General features: G+C 44.9%; 1 protein-coding gene across 4 annotated transcripts in view; it reads left to right on the top strand.

The window, feature by feature from the left end:
- Positions 1–20,704, top strand: part of LOC137371138 (steryl-sulfatase-like) — a 132,295-nt gene that overhangs the window by 94,292 nt on the left and 17,299 nt on the right. For all 4 annotated transcript variants that reach the window (XM_068033139.1, XM_068033136.1, XM_068033137.1 and 1 more), the window contains one exon: positions 6,800–6,937. In XM_068033139.1, the coding sequence (XP_067889240.1) occupies positions 6,800–6,937 (138 nt within the window). The remainder of the gene's footprint in view (positions 1–6,799; positions 6,938–20,704) is intronic.

Raw genomic sequence — 20,704 nt, 5'->3', positions numbered from 1 at the left:
CTTATGAAGATGCAAGTCATCAGATTGCAGGGATACCCTCATTGGCCTGGTCAAGGGCATATTTCAGATGCCACACTTGATAGAGAGGTGTAAATCTGGAGATAATAAAAACAGAAAGTGATGCTCAGCATCTGTGGAGAGAGAAGCAGAGTTAACGTTTCAAGTCTGTGACCTTTCATCAGAACACTAAAAGGTTGGGCAGGATTTTCCTTCCAGTGGTGGGAAATGAGCATCAGGACTGTTTGAGAGGCAGTCACCACCACCCCCCCACCTCTCCCACCCCCCAATTTTCATGGGGATGGATAGTTAATTGGCTGGAAAGGGGCTTGGCAGCCAATTAGCAACTGTGGAGGCAGGACTGAAAGAGAGCAGTCTCAATTGGCTGTCGTTCACTGAAGGGCAATTAGGGATGGGCAATAAATGGGGCGGCACAGTGGCGCAGTGGTTAGCACCGCAGCCTCACAGCTCCAGCGACCCGGGTTCAATTCTGGGTACTGCCTGTGTGGAGTTTGCAAGTTCTCCGTGTCTGCGTGGGTTTTCTCCGGGTGCTCCAGTTTCCTCCCACAGCCAAAAGACTTGCAGGTTGGTAGGTAAATTGGCCATTATAAGAATTGCCCCCAGTATAGGTAGGTGGTAGGAAAATATAGGGACAGGTGGGGATGTGGTAGGAATATGGGATTAGTGTAGGATTAGTATAAATGGGTGGTTGATGGTCGGCACAGACTCGGTGGGCCGAAGGGCCTGTTTCAGTGCTGTATCTCTAAACTAAACTAAAATGTTGGCCTAGCCAGCGACGCCCACATCCCACGAATGAATAAAAAAAAAAGAATCAATTGCTGTGGTTCTGTTACTGATGGAGCAGGAGAGGCAGAGGGCTGAGAACCCGGGACACGGCTTCCAGTTATTTTGCAGATGCTGACCTAGAGGTCCCCTTTTGTGGAGGATGACCAGAGAAGGCCACCCTCCCAGACCAAGCAGGTCTGATCGAAGTGAGCAGACTGAGTGTGATCCTGAGGAGCTAGGTATAGTGCCAGAAGAGGTACCTTACTCGTTCTTTCAAGGCGAGTGTAACGCCAGACCTTCAGAACAGGCCACTGGGTATTAAACCTCCAGCAGATGCATCACCTGAGGAGAATGAGGGTGCATGCTGCTCCTGAACATGGGAGGAATGTTCTTCAGCATGCGAGCTGTAATATTTTGAGCTCACCACCGGGAGCAATAGCAGGCTCTTAAAATCCACCCTATGTGTGCAGTTCACCAGTGAGCTCACCCACAGGTTGATTGGGGTCTGGATTCACTGCCTGAAAGGGTGATAATGCAGAAACTCTCATGGCATTTAAAAAATATTTGGATATGCACATGAAGTGCCTTAACCTACAAAGCTACGGACCAAGAGCAAGAAAGCGGGTATCAGGCTGGATAGCTCTTTTTCAGCTGGCATCCATGGCCGGAGATTTTCCAGAACACAATGTGTGTCCCACCGCTAGGACCAATGAGCATCCTGAGCCTGCACAGGCAAATGGTGGGTTCGCGGAGGGTTTTTTTTCCTGCGGCAGCCAATTAAGAGGCCACTGCTGGGACTGTCATCCATTTAAGGACAGCAGCCTGCCTCTCCAAGCTGTCAGGCCATTCAGAGGGCCGGCAGCACTACAGCCTCGGCAGTGCCCCTGACAGATGTGGCCGCTGCTGAGGCTGCAAGGAGAAGGAAAGAGTGCCTCCATGTTGAGGCGCTCTCAAAGGGCCGATAAGAAATTTCTTGATGTGCCAGGCCCAGGCAGGCAGGCCCCAGTGAACAGAGATGAACCCTCCAGCAGCAGCGTAGGAGCCGTATGGGCGGTCATTTCGCTGGGGGCCCTTCAGTGCGACAAGGAGCCTCCAGGAAGACAGCCCCCACAACCTCCTCCCCACCTTCCCGGGAAGTCACTGGGGGGCCACCTTGATGTAGCTGATGGTCTCCCCACAAGGTTGGGCCGGGGGCAGGGGTGTGGGGGCATTCTAACTCTGGTAAAATCCTGGTGTTGTGGTAAAATGGCTGTCATTAGGCCAATTAATTAGATTAATTGACCGCCCGCCCTCATTTGGCGGTGGGCCAAGCCACTGTCGTCCCTGCCATTGATAAAAGCCGATGGTGATGGGAACACATTAGGCTTCCCTCCCGCCACCTTCCACTGCCATTTTACCATCCCACCTACCTCTCAGCCTGTCTCCAGAGGGCTGGTAAAATTCAGCCCAATGAGTCGAATAGCCGCCTCCTGCATCATAAATGTTCTATATTTCTGAGATTCAAATCTTCATGTCCATCCATTCATCAAATCCATCCATCAGAAAGGGGGAGGGGAGGTAAGTTGCTCTGCCCACTGAGTACCCAAATACCAGCCAATGCGTATGCTATGGGGAGAGTTGGTGCAAAGCAGAGAACAGTTCTAATGAAAGGTCACAAACCTGAAATTTAACACTGTTTCTCTCTCCATAGATGCTGCCTCACTAGCTGAGTATTTTCAGTATTTTCTGTTTTTATTTCAGATTTCCAGCATCTACAGTATTTTGCTTTTATATTACTGAGATTGATGGTGCTTTGATAGGCTAGGATATTAAGGATTGTGGCACCAAGGCAGTTAAGCCATAATCTAAGTGAATGGTAAAATGGGTGTGAGGTGCTGCATGGCCTACTCTTGTTCCTAAGAAATGTAACAGTATTTGCCTAGTATAAGTATTGGACAGTTTAAAGAGGTAGCACTATTACTATTGAACAAGACTGTAGCAAATCACTATTGCACCACTTAGAGGGGATTAAATACACCTTTAACGAAGCGCTATTTACTTATTGAACAGGTTTGTTAGTGCAAACCATGTTAACAAGTACAAGCTGCAATCCAATGCCATTTAGAGGTGATTAAGTATACAAGGGAATTTAAATGAAGTGGAACTATTGAGCAAACACCTATTTCTGTCTGAAATACATGCTGTAAGCAGCATGTTTAGAATTAACCATCATGGAAATGAATGGTTAACGCTTTTTAAACAGGTTGCCTGATTTAAGCGTTTGCATTTCTGAAAGTGGTGGGGACTGTCACTATGGTGCTTTTGCCCCTGATGGTATTGTGTTGGTAGACTCACTTGGGATCTAGAATGTTGTACTTCAGTTTGAATAATGTGCTAAGTGGTGAGATCTGAGGTGGGTTCACTCAAGTGTTCCAGGTGGGATGTCGAAGGTATTCAGTTACAATAACCTCAGGGTTAAGATTGGAATTGATCATATGGAAGTGGAGGAGAGACTTCTAGGGACAGAGGAGATGAACATCACACTACTCTTCCCACTTCAGGTTCTCTCATTCCCTGCAAACGTTTAGTTAAACACTTTTTATTCTCTCCTTCCATTTCTTCTCTCTCTTTCCCTTCTCCCTTCCCTCCCTTCTCCCTTCCCTCCCTCTCTTTCTCCTCTTTCCTTCTCTTCTCTCTCTCCCTCTTTCTTCTCGCTCCTTCTCCTCACTCTTCTCTCTCTCCTTCCCTGTCTGTCCTCCTCTGTGTGTGTCTCTCTCCTCCCCCCTCTATTAATTTTTTATTAAGCCATTACCAGCACTATGCAGGATAGAATGAGCTTGTAACCTAATAATTATTCAGGAAATCCAAAAATTATATGTACTGTTAAATGGCAGCTGGTCATGTGTACAGAGCTTTGCATTTGTGTTCGCTAATGATCAAACAGAATGAACATAAATCTTTTAGCAAAAGAATAAGGGGCAAGGTGACTAAGAATTGAGCTTAAAGCAAACCGTTTTTACAGGGCATTACGAACATACCAATGGATTTTGAATGCAAGTCCTTCCCGGGTAATAATTTGCTTCTTTATTGGTCTTTGCTGGAACATAATGGTTTCTACGGGAGATTTTTTCTTAATGTTGTCTCCCCTCTCCTTCTAACTTGCACGTAGGATATTGTTCCACTGCACCTAGTACCATTCTCCATGCATGATTCTAAGGTGCTTCCAGGCTATTTGATTGTGATGGGCATGCAGTCTAGCCTGATCTATGCCCACCGCCCTTCCCAGTCTGTGTGTCTATACACACATTGCAGCAGAAAGCCGTCCCCATGACTGAGTTTCTTTTCTTTCCCACACCCCCATCCTCTTTGCAGTCTAGGGGAGGCCGAGCCCTGTGGACTGCTCCTCTTGACCCCAGTTGAACGGCCATGGATTGAGCATGTGACATTCCTAGCCCATATACCTCAATGATGCAGCACACAATTGAGTGAATTGAATACCTAATTATGAATGAAAGATTTATAGTATGCATCAATGGACAGTGCTTCAATTTAGCTATGATCCTTACAGACTTGAGAAACAAACAATTGCACTAATATAACCTATCAAATCACTAAGAAACCTCCTGAAACATTTTGAATATGACAAATTGCTTTGAAATGCAGGTTATTATATAAGTAAACAGAGGAGCAAAATTGACCTTCAGAAGCCCATCTTAAGAGACATGCTGTAAGCTTGCAAAAAAGAGTATGACTTTGTACGACCCACCCAAGAAGCAAATATTTTCTTTCAAATGGCACAAGTTGAGTTTGCTATGTCCCCTCTGTCTCTATACGCAGTTTTTTAAAATCCTGAACTGAATTTAATATAAACTTTGGGGGCATTTTTAACCTAACGCACCAGTTGGGCAAATTAAACCAGCATAATTTCATGTCTTGTACACTATTGGCTGAATTTTAACACGCAGAAATGGGTGAGTTAGGATTGGGTCAGATGTTAAAATTTTAAAAATCTGAAACCTGATACCAACACACCTCCAACTTGCCCACTTCTGGGTTTAATGGAGGCGGGAGAAGGGGCGGTTAGCCAATCCACTTCCAGGAGGCAGGTTGGAAATTTAAATGTTTTAATGGCAGCCTCTGGTATAACCTGCTTTGTAGGTTTTACAGTGGCCAGCAAGGTGTTCCAAGCTGCAGGAAACCTGGCAGCTGAAAGGAACAAGGGCAGCTTTGGGGAGAAGCACAGCACAGCTTGTGGGGCAGGAGAAGTGCTTCTAGTGAGAAATGCATGTGCAAATAGAACAACAACTTGCATTTATTTAACACCTTTAACATAGTAAAATGTCCCAAGGCACTTCACAGGAGCAATATCAAACAAAATTCGACACCAAATATAAATAACCAAGTTGTCTAGATTACTTAGGCGCAATTGACAGGACTTATGGGTAGCATTAGGCAACAGGCCCTACTTTGGGAACTCCAGATAAACAGACCGAGAAATTTGCAGACCAACGTGAAATGTACAAAGGGAACACCTAATCAAGTAGGCCTGAGGACCATAGGACTGTTATAGTGCAAGAAACTCAGTAGCCAAATTGTGCACAGCAAGCTCCCAGAAACAGCAATGTGACAATGACCAGATAATCCCTTTCAGTGTTGTTGATTGAGGGATGAATATTGGCCAGGACACTGGGAAGAACTTCCGTGCTGTTCTTTGAAATAGTGCCATGGGACCTTTTATGTCCACCTAAGTGCACATAATGGGCTTATGTTTAATGTCTCATTTGAAAGAAGACAACTGCAACAGTGCTGTACTCCTTCAGTACTGCACTGGAATGTCAGCCTAGATTTGTGCTCAAGTCTCTGGTGTGAGGTTTGAACCCACAACCTTCTGAATCAAAGGCAAGAGTGCTACCAAATGAAGGGGCGGATTGTGTCAACGGTCCAAAATTTAACTGGGACTAGAACAGTTTTTTAAGGGTACAAGAGAGAGTATAGGATCAGATTCCTTTATCTTCAGGATGGAAAAAGGGATGGCAGTGGTCTTTTCCAGTACTGTACATTCCCTAGGTTTTGAAAGGAGAAGGTCACTTTGGGACTAAAATGGGTAGAAACAGAAAATGCTGGGATTGAAAAGCTCACACTGTTCCAGAAGGGAATACTTGTCTGAGGGTGGAGGTTAAAATTTTAAGCTTTACTTTACTTGGAATTTTCCTATTTAGTACCACCACACTGGAACATCGAAGCAGGAGTAGAGTAAGCCATTCAGCCGCTTGAGCCTGCTCCACCATTCAATTAGCTCATGATGATCTATACTTCACTTTCATTTACTTTAATTCCACATTCCTTGATTCCCTTACCTAACAACAATCTTGCAATCTAAGTCTTAAAAGCTTCAGTTGTCCCCAGCATCCACACACTTTTGGGGGAGTAAATTCCAGATTTCTAATGCCCTTTGTGAAAAAAGTGCTTCCTAATTTCCCTTCTAAGTGATCTAGCTCTAATTTTAAGGTTATGTCCCCCATTCTTGATTTTCCCCCATGAGAGGAAGTAGTTTCTCCATATCTACCCTAAACTATATTCCGTCCATTTATTAAACCATGAAGTTTGGGGGTGGGGATTGCAGGGAAGACGAGGAAAAGAGATCAAGTTTGAATTTTTTTATTCTTTTCATGGGATGTGGGCATCACTGGCTAGCATAGCATTTATTGCCCATCCCTAATTGCCTTTGAGAAGATGGTGGTGAGCCACTGCCTTGAACCACTGCAGTCCACATGGTATAGGTACACCTGCAGTGCAGTTAGGAAGGGAGTTCCAGGTTTTTGACTGAGCAACAGTGAAGGAACGGCAATACAGTTCCAAGTCAGGATGGTGTGTGGCTTGGAGGGGAACTTGCCAGTGCTGGTGTTTCCATGTATCTGCTGCCCTTGTCCTTCTAGGTGGTAGAGGTCGTGGGTTTGAAAGATGCTGTTGAATGTCAGACTCTGTTCGCAGTTACTGATGAAGGTATGTTAAATGCACTTGCATTTTGAAATTTCAGGGCAAATCTTGGCATCATTGAAAAGGCTCAATCTAAGTAACCAGACTCTGGTTTACTTCACTTCCGACCAAGGTGCCCATATTGAGGAGATCTCTGACACTGGGGAGGTCCACAGGGGATGGAATGGCATCTACAAAGGTAAGTAAGCATCACCATAATATGAGCAACTTAATCTGCATGTATTTTTATCCATTGAGCATTGCAGCAGATCAGACAATGCGATGAGTCAAAGACTATTTATTCTGGCTTACTGACCCAGGAGCAATACTGTACTATTGACCTACATTACTTGCCCTTCTCTTCAGAAGGTGATGATGCATGCCAGCTGCTTCCATTACTTCAGTCAGATGGCTATTCTTTGAGTGCTGGGAGGCTGTTCTCTCCTTCCCTGCCTCATCTCATCTGCTGCCGAAACCCTCATCCATGCGTTTGTTACCTCCAGACTCCAGTATTCCAAACCTCTCCTGGCTGACCTTCCTCCTTGTTTCTTTTGTAAACTTAAGATCATCCAAAACTCTGCTGCCCCTATCCTAATTTGCAGCAGGTTCCATTCACACATCATCCCTATGCTCACCGACCTACATTGACTCTCTGTCCAGCAACGCCTCCATATTTTAGAAATTTTCATCTGGTTTTTAAATCCCTTCACAGCTTCATCCTTCCCTATCTTTGTAATCTCCTCCAGCCCCACAGTCTTCTGAGATCTCTCCAGTCCTCCAATTCTGGCCTCATGTGCATCCCTGATTTTCATCATTCCACTAGAAGTGCTTTCAGTTGTCTAGACCCTAAGCTCTGGAATTTTCTCCCTAAACCTCTCCACCTGTACAGCACCCTACCTTCCCCTCCTCCTCTAAGATGCTGCTTAAAACCTACCTGTTTGACCAAGCTTTTGGTCACCTGTCCTAATATTTCTTTGTGGCTTGATAGCATATTTTGTCTGATGATGCTTTTGTGAAGTGTATTGTGCCATTTTACTGTTAAAGGTGCTATATAAATGCAAATTGTTGTTCTACTGTGTAGGACATCACAGCCACGCCGACTGATCCTGTCCTCCCCTGACCTTCACAATATCTGTGCATTATATCAGATGGTTACTGGATATTGATTGAGAGTGTGAGTGTTGTTGGCTTTTTATCTCTTTTTAAAAAAAATTTTAACCTGCCAACCAAGGGCTCAAAGACCAATTATAAGTGCCTTCGCGCTCTTCGGTCAGCTGGTTGACCAGCAAAGAAGCTAGTCATTAAAGAACTTCCAAACTCAATTCACGAGTTGAATTTTTGTTCGCCTGAACTGGAAGCATTACTCTCTTTTTTTTTTTTTTTTTTTTTTTCCCCCCCCCCCCCCCATAGGCCAACGCCCCACTTAACTAAGTCCAGGGAGTACAAACACTGCTGGCAAAATTTAGGGCTTGGAGTCCTCCAAATGTGAAAAAGTGTAACACAAAGGTTTCACTAGTTAAAAACTGCACGCCTTACCAGTAGAGTGCAATGTCCAGTCAGCACCACCCATTGGTGCTTATGGTCTTAGACTCCATCTTGACCCAAAGAGATCCTGCTCACTTCCATCTCTCCCACCCTCCAAATTGGTCATTAGACAAATGAGGATTTGAGCCTTTGCAAAGGAGATAGTAAGTAACAGCAGCCAGCCACCTTCCTCTTGACCACAGCATGGGCATCGACCATTGCACCATGACTAATTACCAGTTCAAGGTACTGAGCTTGAGCAGCAGTGGCTTGGCTTTTTGCAATCCAATCTTGCTTGATGCCAAACCCTGGATATGATGCACATTTCCATGTAATGCTTCCAGTAACTGTCATCCCAAGTCTTTCCTCACCAACCAAAGCAGGCTGGTTGCTATTTATCTGATTCCAAAAAGCCTCAAGACTTCCTGAAGTGCTTTTTTACAACTAATGAAGTACTTATGAAGTGTTATCACTGTTATAGGAAATGCAGCAGCCAATTTGTGCACAGCAGGATCCAACAAACAGCAATGAAATAAATAAAAGCACTTTATAGCAAATGGATGTCCTGAGGTTACAAAAGGTACTAAATCAATGTAAGTCTCTCTTTCTTTAATTAAGCTTACAATTCTTAGTTATCAGAAAGTTGAACAGCCTGCTTTGGTTTTCAATGAAGATCTAAAAGAAAAAAAGACTTACATTTATATAGCATCTTTTAGAAACAATAATCAGGGGAAAAACATCAACAGCCACTTGGAGAAGTTTGAGTTAATTAAAGAGAGCCAGCACAGATTGGTAAAAGGCAGATCATGCTTGACTAATCTAATTGAATTTTTTGATGAAGTAAGAGAAGATCGATGAAGGGAATGCAGTGGATGTGCTGCCACTGTGCGCCAGTGGTGGAGGGAGTGAATGTTGAAGGTGGTGGATGGGGTGCCAATCAAGTGGGCTGCTTTGTCCTGGATGGTGTTGAACTTCTTGAGTGTTGTTGAAGCTGCATTCATCTAGGCAAGTTGGTATTCCATCACACTCCTGACTTGTGCCTTGTTGATGGTGGACAGGCTTTAGGGAGTCAGGAGGCGAGTTACTCGCTGCAGAATTCCCAGCCTCTGACCTACTCTTGTAGCCACAGTATTTATATGGCTGGTCCAGTTAAATTCTGGTCAATAGTAGCCCCCAGGATGTTAATGGTGGGGGATTCAGCGAAGGTATTGCCAGTTGCATGCATTCTCTCGTTGGTAATGGTCATTGCCCAGCACTTGTGTGGCATGAACGTTACATAACACTTATCAGCCAAGCCTTATTGACCAGATTTTGCTACATGTGGGCGTGGACTGCTTAAGTTTCTGAGGCGTCGTGAATGTTACTGAACACTATGCCGTCATCAGCAAACATCCTCACTTCTGATATTATTTTGGAGTGAAGTTCATTGATGAAACAGCTGAAGATTGTTGGGACTAGGACATTACCCTGAGGAACTCCTGCAAAGAGATGGGGCTGAGATGATTGAAGAATAAGTTGATTAAAACTTATGCAAATACTGCAATAAATACTCAGTGCTCGCAGCTGCTTTCTTAACTACTCGTGGGAAAGGATTTGTTGCGAGTTTACCTTCTACGTTTGGAGGTTTTCTGAATCACACCAGGATGGGGACAGCCTTGGCTCCCTTAGATTGGACTTTGGATGAGGCGCAATATGACCAGCAGTAGCAGCCTGCACTTCAAAGACCTGCAGTTGGACCGCAGAGAGGGGAGAAGCAGAGGGGTACAGCCTACAGGAAGTACTATTCGCGATATAGGGTGTACAGGCTGAGACTGAATTTCCTTGATATGTCAAAACAGCAGTGCTTTGGAGGCTCAGGTTGTCCCATGAAGTGGTGACAGACCTCTGCAATTTCCTAGAAGAAAACCTATCCCCCTGCTGGTTGCATGTTAGTAGCATAGTACAATACTCTTACTGAATGCCTGGGCCACTTCCAGCTGCCATCTTTGTAGCAGCAGCAAGTTTCTTCCTCCCGTTGCTAGGGAAGAGTATCTGTTTAATTTTTCACAGCCTCCAGCAGGACATCAAGGGGGACATCATTGCAGTGAGACATAGTGTTTGCACAACCAGAATCCATTGTCAAACTTTTGTCTTTTCTTGTATCTGACTATGATTCCTCCCAATTCCATCTTTGAATTGGCCGTTTACATACCGGAGTTGAGATTGCGTCCTGCGGGTCCTCGTCATACCTGTTACAATCAACGCTAAACTTGGAAGCAAAATAATAATGAAGTGGCCGCGTTAAAATACCACAGATCGAACTTGTTCTGGACCCCTCTGCTCCCGACATGCCTCTGACTTAATATCAAAGCCTTTGTTTCAAATGATTATAGTCTGCCACCATTCCATGAAGGTGCTTATGCTTTTCTTCCTAATTAGTGTGACTTCTAACTATTTAACTGGTCGCCACACTACCAGAAGGACGTGGAGGCTTTGGAGAGGGTACAGAAGAGGTTTATCAGGATGTTGCCTGGTCTGGAGGGCACTAGCTATGAGGAGAGGTTGGATAACTCGGTTTGTTTTCACTGGAACAACGGAGGTGGAGGAGCGACATGATGGAGGTTTACAAAGTTATGAGCGGCATGGACAGAGTGGATAGTCAGAAGTTTTTTCCCAGGGTGGAAGAGTCAGTTACTAGGGGACATAGGTTTAAGGTGAGAGGGGCAAAATTTAGAGGGGATATGCGAGGCAAGTTCTTTACACAGAGGGTGCTGAGTGCCTGGAACTTGCTGCCGGGGGAGGTGGTGAAAGCAGGTACTATAGAGACGTTTAAGAGGCATCTTGACAAATACATGAATAGGATGGGAATAGAGGGATTGGGTCCCCGGAAGTGCAGAAGGTTTTAGTTTAGGCAGGCATCAAGATCGGCGCAGGCTTGGAGGGCCGAATGGCCTGTTCCTGTGCTGTACTGTTCTTTGTGGCCTGTTCCTGTGCTGTACTGTTCTTTGTTCTTATTTAAATGACGAGTGTCAAATCGGCACTGTGCATTTATCTGGTACTCACTCTAAAAGAGCTTGGTGCATATTTGAAATGGTCCGGTTTCATTCAAAACACTTTACATTGGAATTTAATCTAAGTAATTAATGATTACCTAACAAAACAGAAGCAGAAATTCTTTTATTTTCAAAACTTAATTTAGTAGTGCATTATGGAGCAAATCTTTCTCAGGTCCTCTTCATTATGAAATCCTGATTAGTGGCTGCTGGAGACTCCATTAACACTACAGTGCCTTTAATCTTGTGTAAATAGCCAGATTACTGGAATTTCATGATCCAGCTGTATGCTAAAGAAATTTTAATCCTCATTTTGAAGTTTTGCATTCCAAGAACATCATTGGGAATTTCAACAGGGACACTGCAGAAACGTTCCAAGCAGTGTGTTTCACCCATGTCTGATATTGGTGTACAACTTCATCCACTTTCCTCTCTTGTTTCCTGTCTTGTTCTTCCTCAGCTCCAACAATGCTGTCTTAGATGCTTTTCCTCCTCCCTGCATCCTCATTGTGTTGAAATTAAGGCATGTTGCACCATCTGGAAACTTTACCTCTCTGCTCTTCCAGGCTTTTGAAACTGAAGCTTGGCATCAAAGTATTCATGGCTTCATGATTCACCACCTTTTCTCCTTTTTAACTTTGGTGCCTCTGCTTTTATATCCCTTAAACTTTCAGCTTCGTTTCTCAATTAAAAGGAGAGTTATCTTTCCCCTCCTTCCTGCTTTAATCAGTTTTTTGTCACCTTTTCTAACCAAGAATTTGCTTTTTCACCAGTCACTGTGGAGTGGTATTTGGGAGAGTCACATGTAGACTAATGTTGGGATATTATCTACAGCTATTCAAAGGGGTGGGAAGGGAGAAGATGAGATGGGAGAAATTGTTTTTGATATTTTAATTGCCAGCTCAAAATTTAATTGCCAGCCCATATAATCAAAAACCTTTTCCTTCAGTGAGGAATGAGGTAGAATTAGTATTAGGAACCGCTAATGATGAGCTTGTACCGGCCGAACACACAGACATCAGTTAGAAGAAGTAGATGTACTCTGAGGGATTTTTCTCACCTGCTGTAACGTACTCCTCTTCCCTCTCCCCATTGCCTCTCTCTTTCCCCTGCCTCTCTTCCTTCCCCCTCTTCTCTTCTTCCTCCATTCTTCCTCCTTTCCTTCCCTTTTCTTCTCCCTCCACTCTTTCTGAACCCCTCACAAAAGTTGGGCAGAGTCTAGTCCAGCACCTAAGTAAGCAAAGGGCTTTACAACGCCTGCCATTTTACTAAATATATCATCTCTTAATAAGAACATAAGAAATAGAAGCAGGCATAGGCCATATGGCCCATTGAGCACGCTCCACTGTTTAGTAAGATCATGGCTTAATTTTTACATCAAATCCACTTTCCCACCCTATCCCCATATTCCTTGATTCACTTAGAGTCCAAAAATCTATCAATCTTAGTCTTGAATATACTCAACGACTGAGCATCCACAGCTCTCTAGGATAGAGAATTCCAAAGATTTACAACCCACTGCGTGAAGAAATTTCTCGTCATCTCAGTCCTAAACGCCGATTCCTTTCCCTTTCCAGCCAGGGGAGACAGCCTCTCAGCATCTATCCTGCCAAGCCCATTTCAATGGAATCTTCTCTCTTCTAAATTCCAGAGAATATAAGCCCATTCTACTCGACCTCTCCTCATAGGATAGCGGTCCTATCCCAACCTTTGCTGCAACCCTTCAAGGCAAGTTTATCCTTCCTCGGGTAAAGAGGCCAAAATTGTTCACAATGCTCCAGGTGTGGTCTCACCAAAGCCCTGTACAATTACAACAAGACTTTCTTGCTCTCCTACTCCATCACCCTCTCATTAAAGGATAACTAACCATTTGCCTTCCTAATTGCTTGCTGTACCTGCATGGTAAGTTTCTCTGATCCGTGTACAAGGACCCCAAGTTCCTTTGCACGCCAACTAGTACTTGTCTCATCTTTTTAAAAAGAATTCTGCTTTTCCATTCTTCCTGCCAAAAAATAGATAATTTCACACTTCCCCACATTATACTCCACCTGCCATCTTCTTGCACAATCACTTAGCTGGTCTCTCTCCCTTTACAGCCTTTTTGCGTCCTCCTCGCAGTTTACTTTTCCACCTCACTTTGTATCATCAGCAAACTAAGATACATTACATACACTCAGCCCCCTCATCTAATGCCCCCTTTCCTAATCCTGGCAATGTGCCTGCACCTCTTTCGACTGGAGTGCAGGATGACACATTTGAAATGGGGAGTTGCACTTCAAAGTAATCCAATGTGTGTGATGTAGTTTTAGACATTCAAATACAAGTTATCTTTTCTCATCAGGCTCAGGTGCAGCAATGTGGAGCATCCTAAGTGAGATCACTGAACAAGATACTTGGAATTGTGATCCTCAGTAAAATATTAATGGCCCAGACTTTCAGCATCTCCCTCATGACCCCCTTGGAAAAGGCTTATATGATTCTATATGTTCAGAATCTGACATCTTATCAGATTAAAATGTCTCAAAGTCCTTATAGAATCTTGCAGCACCAAAGTATATAATTTCACCTATATGACCTATTGTATCCCACCCCCTTGGTTCCTTCCTTATAGCCCTGAAAATGTTTCCTTTACCACTGCTGAATCCCCCACCATCAACATCCTTGGGGTTACCATTGACCAGAACTTAACTGCACCAGTCATATAAATAATGTGGCTATAAGATCTGGTCAGAGGCTGGGAATTCTGCAGCGAGTCATTCATCTCCTGGCTCCCCAGGGCCTGTCCACCATCCACAAGGCACAAGTCAGGACTACTCTCTACTTACCTCGATGAGTGGAGCTCCAAGAACATTCAAGAAGCTCGACACAATCTAGCACAAAACATCCCACTTCACCCCATCCACCACCTTAAACGTTCACTCCCTCTACCACTGGCACACAGGGGGCTGGATTTTAAGAAGCCCTCAAAGTCTTGGCGGAGGGGGTAGCCTGAAAATGGCTCCGGATGAGGCCCTCCACGGACCTCGACACCGGCAGGGCTTGGCCCAATGCTCTCGGCGGCGGTGAGGCTCCATGGTGGCCCCCCAGCCGCTGGATGACAGGACCACACTTTAAATATTCAAATCAATAAAATTAATTAATTTAAATATACTTACTCAAGATCTTGGGGGCCCGCTGCGATCTTGGGCCCGGCGACCAGCACTCCCGCACCTTCAGATCCCTGTCCGGGGAAACGAGGTACCACACTGGTGGGGAGAGGGGAGCAGGTAAGTTTATCATTGCGGGAGGGGCCAGGGTCAAATACACATAATGGGTGTAGGGGATGGTGGGAAGGGTTGAACCTTAAACTTTGTGCAGTTTGTGGGGGATGGTCAGATGTGAAAGGTAAGTGTTTTTGGGGTGAAAAGGGCAAATAGTTATCGTAATTGTTATGGGAGAAGTGAGAAAGGGGTGGAAGAAATGTATTTAATTTTGGTGTATATTTCTTTAAATATTTAAATCAGCCAGCAGGGCAGCGATGGACAGCCTGCTCTCTCCATGTGATTGGGGGAGCGGGCCACCCTAGTTATTTAAATGAGCCACTGCGCTGAAGACTGTGGCGGCTCTTTGGCATGCGGCTCGTGCGGGCGGGCCGCCATTTTTTGAACTTGCCGCTCAAAGTCCAGCCCCGTGTGTACCATTTACAAGATGCACTGCAGTAACTCGCCAAAGCTCCTTTGACACTAAACCCGCGAACATAACCTCATAGAAGGACAAGGGCAGCAGACGCATAGGACCACCACCACCTGCAGGTTCCCCTCCGAGCTATATACCATCCTGACCTGGAACTATATCGCCGTTCCTTCACTGTTGCTGGGTCAAAAATCTGGAACTCCCTTCCTAACAGCACTGTGTGCATGCCTACACCACATTGACTGCAGCGGTTCTAGGCGGCGGCTCACCACCTTCTCTAGGGCAATTCACGATCAGCAACAAGGCTATGGGCCAAGTGCTGGAAAATGGAATTAGAATAGATAGGTGCTCGATGGCCAGCATAGCCACGATGGGCCAAAGGGCCTGGCTCTGTGCTGTATAACTGTATGACTCTAAATGCTGGCCTTGCCAGTGACACTCATCCCAGGAATGAATTAAAAAAAAAAAAAACATGATTCCAGGATTGCCTCCCTGGTTCCAGGGTCAAAGATATCACCAAGCAGCTGTAGAACATTCTGGAGAAGGAGGAACAGCCAGAGTTCTTGGTCCATATCGGCACGAATGACATGGATAGAAAAAGAGTTGAGATCCTGCAAGCAGATTTTAAGGATTTAGGAAAGATATTAAGCAGGGTCTCAAAGGTAGTAATCACAGCTTACTCTCAATGCCACACACTAGTGAGTACAGAAATAGAAGGATAGAGCAGATGAATGCATGGCTGGAGAGATGGTGCAGGAAGGAGGGCTTTAAATTCTTGGGGCATTGGGAGCAGTTCTGGCGAAGGTAGGATCTATACAGGCCTGACGGTTGCACCTCAACAGGGCCAGGACCAATATCCTCATGAGCAGATTTACTAGTGCTGTTGGGGAGAGTTTAAACTAGCTAGGCAGGGCGATGGGAAACTGAGCGTAGATTCAGAACGGAGAAAAGCAGAGCTGGAAGGGAAAAAGTGGCAGAGCAAACAAAGTTTGGAAAATAGAGAAAAAAGGAGTCTGTTTGTACTTAATGGTATATACCTAAATACAAGGAGTGTAGTGAATAAGGCAGATGAGCGGAGGGCACAGATTGACACAGGGAAGTATGATTTTTATTTAACTATTACTAAAACATGGCTTGGAGAGGAGCAGGAATAGCAGCTTAATGTCCTGGTTACAAGGTTTTTGACAAGATAGAGAGGGATTAAAAAACGGAGGTGGGGTGGCAATATTGATTCAAGAAACAATTACAGCCATGAGAAGGGATGATATATTCGAGGGATCATCAAATGAAGGCTATACAGGTTGAACTAAAGAACAAAAAAGGGCCAATCACAGTGCTGGGAGTGTATTATTGACCTCCAAACAGTCTGAGATAGATAGAAGAACAAATTTGTAGGCAAATGTTTGCCAAATGCAAAAACAATAAGGTTGCATTTGCTGATAATGCTACCACTAGGTGGCGCAGTACTAGCACATGCGCAAATGCAGTCTCTTCCACTGAAACGTCACTATCTGCAACGTTCAGGCAGCTACCAGGATTAAAGATGCACTGTTCAATTTATCACAGAAAAACAACTTCAACCTGAAAATCCCCTCAAAGGTTGCCATCGCCGCCTCCATCCCACCCTGAACAGTCCCCCGCTCCCTCCTGACATTGCTTCATTTGTATCATTTCTTGGATGTCTCCTGCTCAACTGTTTTGATTTTTTCTGATTGGTTCATTTACAATTGCAATTAAAGAGCAGGACCCCCTGAGGTGCAGCTAAAACACTCTGGTTTTTAAGTGAGACCCTGTTACGGCCAAGCCAGGAAAGGGGCCAGAGGGGAGCCTGAGACCACTTCCTCACCCGGTCGTAACAGAAATATGGGGCTAGTGTCCGATTGGACCCACAGACAAACGAGAAATTGGAAGTGGGAAATCCAAATTGGTCCCAATCAAAAAGGGAAAACATTTCAATACAGGTTTTCTTGTGATTGTGTGTGTGCTAGAATGCTAACATGTCTGCGACCGAAGCCAGTAACTACCCAATCCAGGGTGAAGTAACTTGGGATAAGTTAAAGGCACTGTCTGTGGAAGAGGTGAGGAATATGGCTGAGCAGTGTGAGATCACTTTCCATGCCAAAGCTAGGAAATCAGAACTCCTAAGATTCGTGGTCAACCATTTTTGCCTCAAATCCGAAGAATCAGAGGCAGGGTTAGAATTCGAGCCAGACAGGGTAATATTGGCAAAGATACAATTGGAACAGAGGAAACTTGAATTAGAAGACAGGGAAAGAGAGAGAGAGAAAGAAATATCCGGAAGAAACAGGAGGAAGGAGAGCTGAGGCAGCTTGAGTTAACTAGGGGGTGACAGAGTAACCCAGTGAAAGCATGGTCAATATGGAGCTGCGTGCTGAGTTTTTAAAATTTTCCCAATTGATTCCAAAATTCAATGAGAAAGACCTGGAAGGATTTTTTGTATCGTTTGAGAAACTTGCAAGGCAGTTAAAATGGACAGATGAGAGTTGGACTCTCCTGCTGTAAAGTAAGCTAACAGGAAAAGCCCATGAAGGTTATTCCCTGTTGCCAGATGAAAGTTCATCAAATTATGAACTGACTAAAAATGCTACCCTCGGGGCATATGAGCCAGAAGTTCCGAGCCCTCAGGAAACAAGCTGATCAAACTTAGTTGGAGTTTGAGAGAAATAAGCAGCTGGCTTTTGACCAGTGATTGAGGGCTCTTAAAGTGCAGCCCAGCTATGAAAATCTCAGAGATGTAATTCTCAAGGAATTTAAAAACACTCTCTTCCCTCTCCATAAAGACCCATGTGGAGGAACAAAAATTACATAGAGCAAGGTAAGCTGCAGTTCTGGCTGATGAGTTTGCTCTAATATACAAATCAGTTCCCTAGGGGAAAACCTTTCCTAGTCACCCCCACAAATCCAAAAAGGACAAAGGGTGGGGAGGTGATTGGGCTATGCTCTGAGCTACAGCAATATACTGAATTTCTACGCTCTCCAAGCTACTGCAATATCCTGAAGGACTATGCTCTATGAGCTACTATAAGCAGTCCTGGAGAGAAAGAAAAGCAGGACAGCCCTCCTCCTGCCGAAAGGGATGGTGCTGTAAGTAGGAGTGAGACCTGGAGACCTGTGTGCTTCCATTGTAATAAGGCAGGTCATCTAAGAGCTGACTGCTGGAAACTACAGGGAAAGCCTGTAGGGTTAATCAGGGCACACTGCTCAGTGCAGGAGAAGGGACCCTGCTGGAAAGTGCAGCTGAACAAGCTGTGGCTTTAACTGCAGCAACAGTAAGACCCAGAAAAAATACTACTGCAAGTACAGGAAAATTTAATAGGATCCCTGAAGGTTATCAGGATTTTATGTCTGAAGGGTGAGTAACCCCATACCCCTCAAGTGGAGCATTCAAGCCTATAGTAATCCTCAGAGATACAGGGGCCACTAGATCCCTGAGAGTGCAGTAAATACCGAATGGTGGTAAATGGTATTGGAGGGCAGTGTATACCCGTACCTTTACACTGGGTGCACATGGAGTGTGACCTAGTTCCGGGACAGGTAACCATGGGGATTGTCCCTCATTTGCCTGTGGATGGGGTTGATCTGCTCCTAGGTAATGATCTGGCAGGAGCGAAGGTGGTAGCTTCCCCAGTAGTGAAAGAGAGACCGAAGGAGGTCAGAGAGACAGGGCAGTGGCAGGAGACAGTCCCCTACAGTTCCTCTGAATGTGTAAAGAATAGGGCCATGGCCAAACCAGCTCCCCCAAAGGAGACTGAATTGGCACTGCAGACAGATAACCATGACGTCTGTCTGTTGGAAACATTCTTTGGAAAGTTAGAAGACCCAAGGAATGGATTAGATGGATCTTCTCTGGCTGAGGCTCTGCGAGCCAACCCAGTATTGAGAAAGTTAGCACAGGCTGCCCAGACCGAAGTTGAAGCAGATGGAGTCCCTGATTGCTATTTATTTAAAAGAATGAAGTACTGATGAGGAAGTAGAGTTCTCCTCACAGACCTGAGGGCAAAGAGTGGGCAGTGGTTCACCAGTTAATGGTGCCACAGAGGTACAGGAGAGAAATATTAAGAATGGCCTATGAGATTGCAATGGCTGTACATGTCTGTAGATGAAAAACCAAAGCCCGCATAAGACAGCAGTTTGACTGGCCAAAGCTCCACAAAGATGTCGTGGAATACTGCAGGAGTTGCCACAGGTACTAGGTTGAGGGGAAACCCAACCTGCAGTGAAATCTGCACCCCTAATTCCTGAATTGGCTTTTGGGAAACCCTCCAGAAGAGGGCTGGTGAATCGTAAGAGACCCTTGCCGAGACAAAAAGGGCACAGACAGGCACAGGGCTGGCAAAAAGTTAGAGAGGAAAGGGAAAAAAAGGACAAAGTGGAAGGGTTAAAGGAGGTCCGGGAAGATTCCCAAATGAGAACCCCTCCTGTCTGGTCAGCCAACCCCGAAATGTTCAAAAAATTAGACCCCACATCTTCCTATATAAATGCAGACAACAGAAGCACCCTGCCAGGGTTGCTAACAGCATTTACAAAAACCTACATAGACAAAGAAAGTCCTCGAGGGCAGAGAAACCATGAGGGTGACTCGCCTAGTAGAAGTGCAGCAGGGGAGTGCAGTAGAATCTGGACAAATACCTGCAAACAGGAATATCCCAAAGGACAAAGGAAAGATTAGCAAAGAATCTTCCCTCACAGTCAGGAGAAAAGGGAACCAACAATGCCCTGGAGTGATCAGCACTTGCATGACTTAGCAGAGCACTGAAAGTGAGGTCAGAGTGGATCCACCACTGCCAACACCCATTATCAGAGTTCCAAACCAGAGCTAATTAAATCTAACCATTCCCTGCAGACCCCAACAGGAACAAAGGCATCCTAGACAATCATAGAAATGTGCAAACTTCAAACCTCCCTAAAAATCACATGTTTATTAGAATGCCTAATCTCAATTTATTGCAAGCTGATGGTGAAGAAACTTTAAAACTCTTGGGCAACACATAACTATCTCAGACCCGCCTCAAAGGAAGCGGGGGTAGTTTAACGCAGCCCTGCTACAAAGGAAAAATGGGCTGTAATAATTTTAAGATTTCTGGATGAATGAGAACGAATGAGAGAAATGCATGTGTGCTTTCCTGTATTGTCTCTTCCTTCTAATTTATAATGAAGTGCTCTCCTAATGTCGCATTTCATTCGGCAAGAGGTGGAGGTGTGCTGGAAACCGTACCTGCCAAATGGAAACATGTTAATTTTGTCATATGGAACACAACTTGAACTTTTTAACTGGACATTGAACATAACTTGTTTAAAAGGACCACAGAGCTGAACAGCTAAAACATGACTGCACATTTGCATTCCGAGAGACAGTTGTGAGATGGGTTTTGTCAGTAGTGGTGATCATAAGACATTGGGAACCACTGACTTTGTAACAGATAAACTTCCACCCCCCCCCCCCCCCCCACCCCGCCCACAACTGAAAGGTGACTGGAGAACTTTTGAAATCAACAATCCTTGCAGAAGTGCTGTTTCAAACAGTTGGTCACATGACTACCCTGCTAGCCAACCTGGGACTTTTTGAATTGTGCCACACAGAAAGGGCAGACTGCAATTTGAAGACAAAAGAGAAGAAATCTGTCTGTCTCTCTCTGTCTGTCTCTCTCTGTCTGTCTCTCTCTGTCTGTCTCTCTCTGTCTGTCTCTCTCTGTCTCTCTCTGTCTCTCTCTGTCTCT

Source organism: Heterodontus francisci, chromosome 6, assembly GCF_036365525.1.
Source record: "Heterodontus francisci isolate sHetFra1 chromosome 6, sHetFra1.hap1, whole genome shotgun sequence".
NCBI classification, from domain to species: Eukaryota; Metazoa; Chordata; class Chondrichthyes; order Heterodontiformes; family Heterodontidae; genus Heterodontus; species Heterodontus francisci.
The sequence above is the reverse complement of the archived record's forward strand: the minus strand, read 5'-3'. Positions and strand labels throughout refer to the sequence as shown.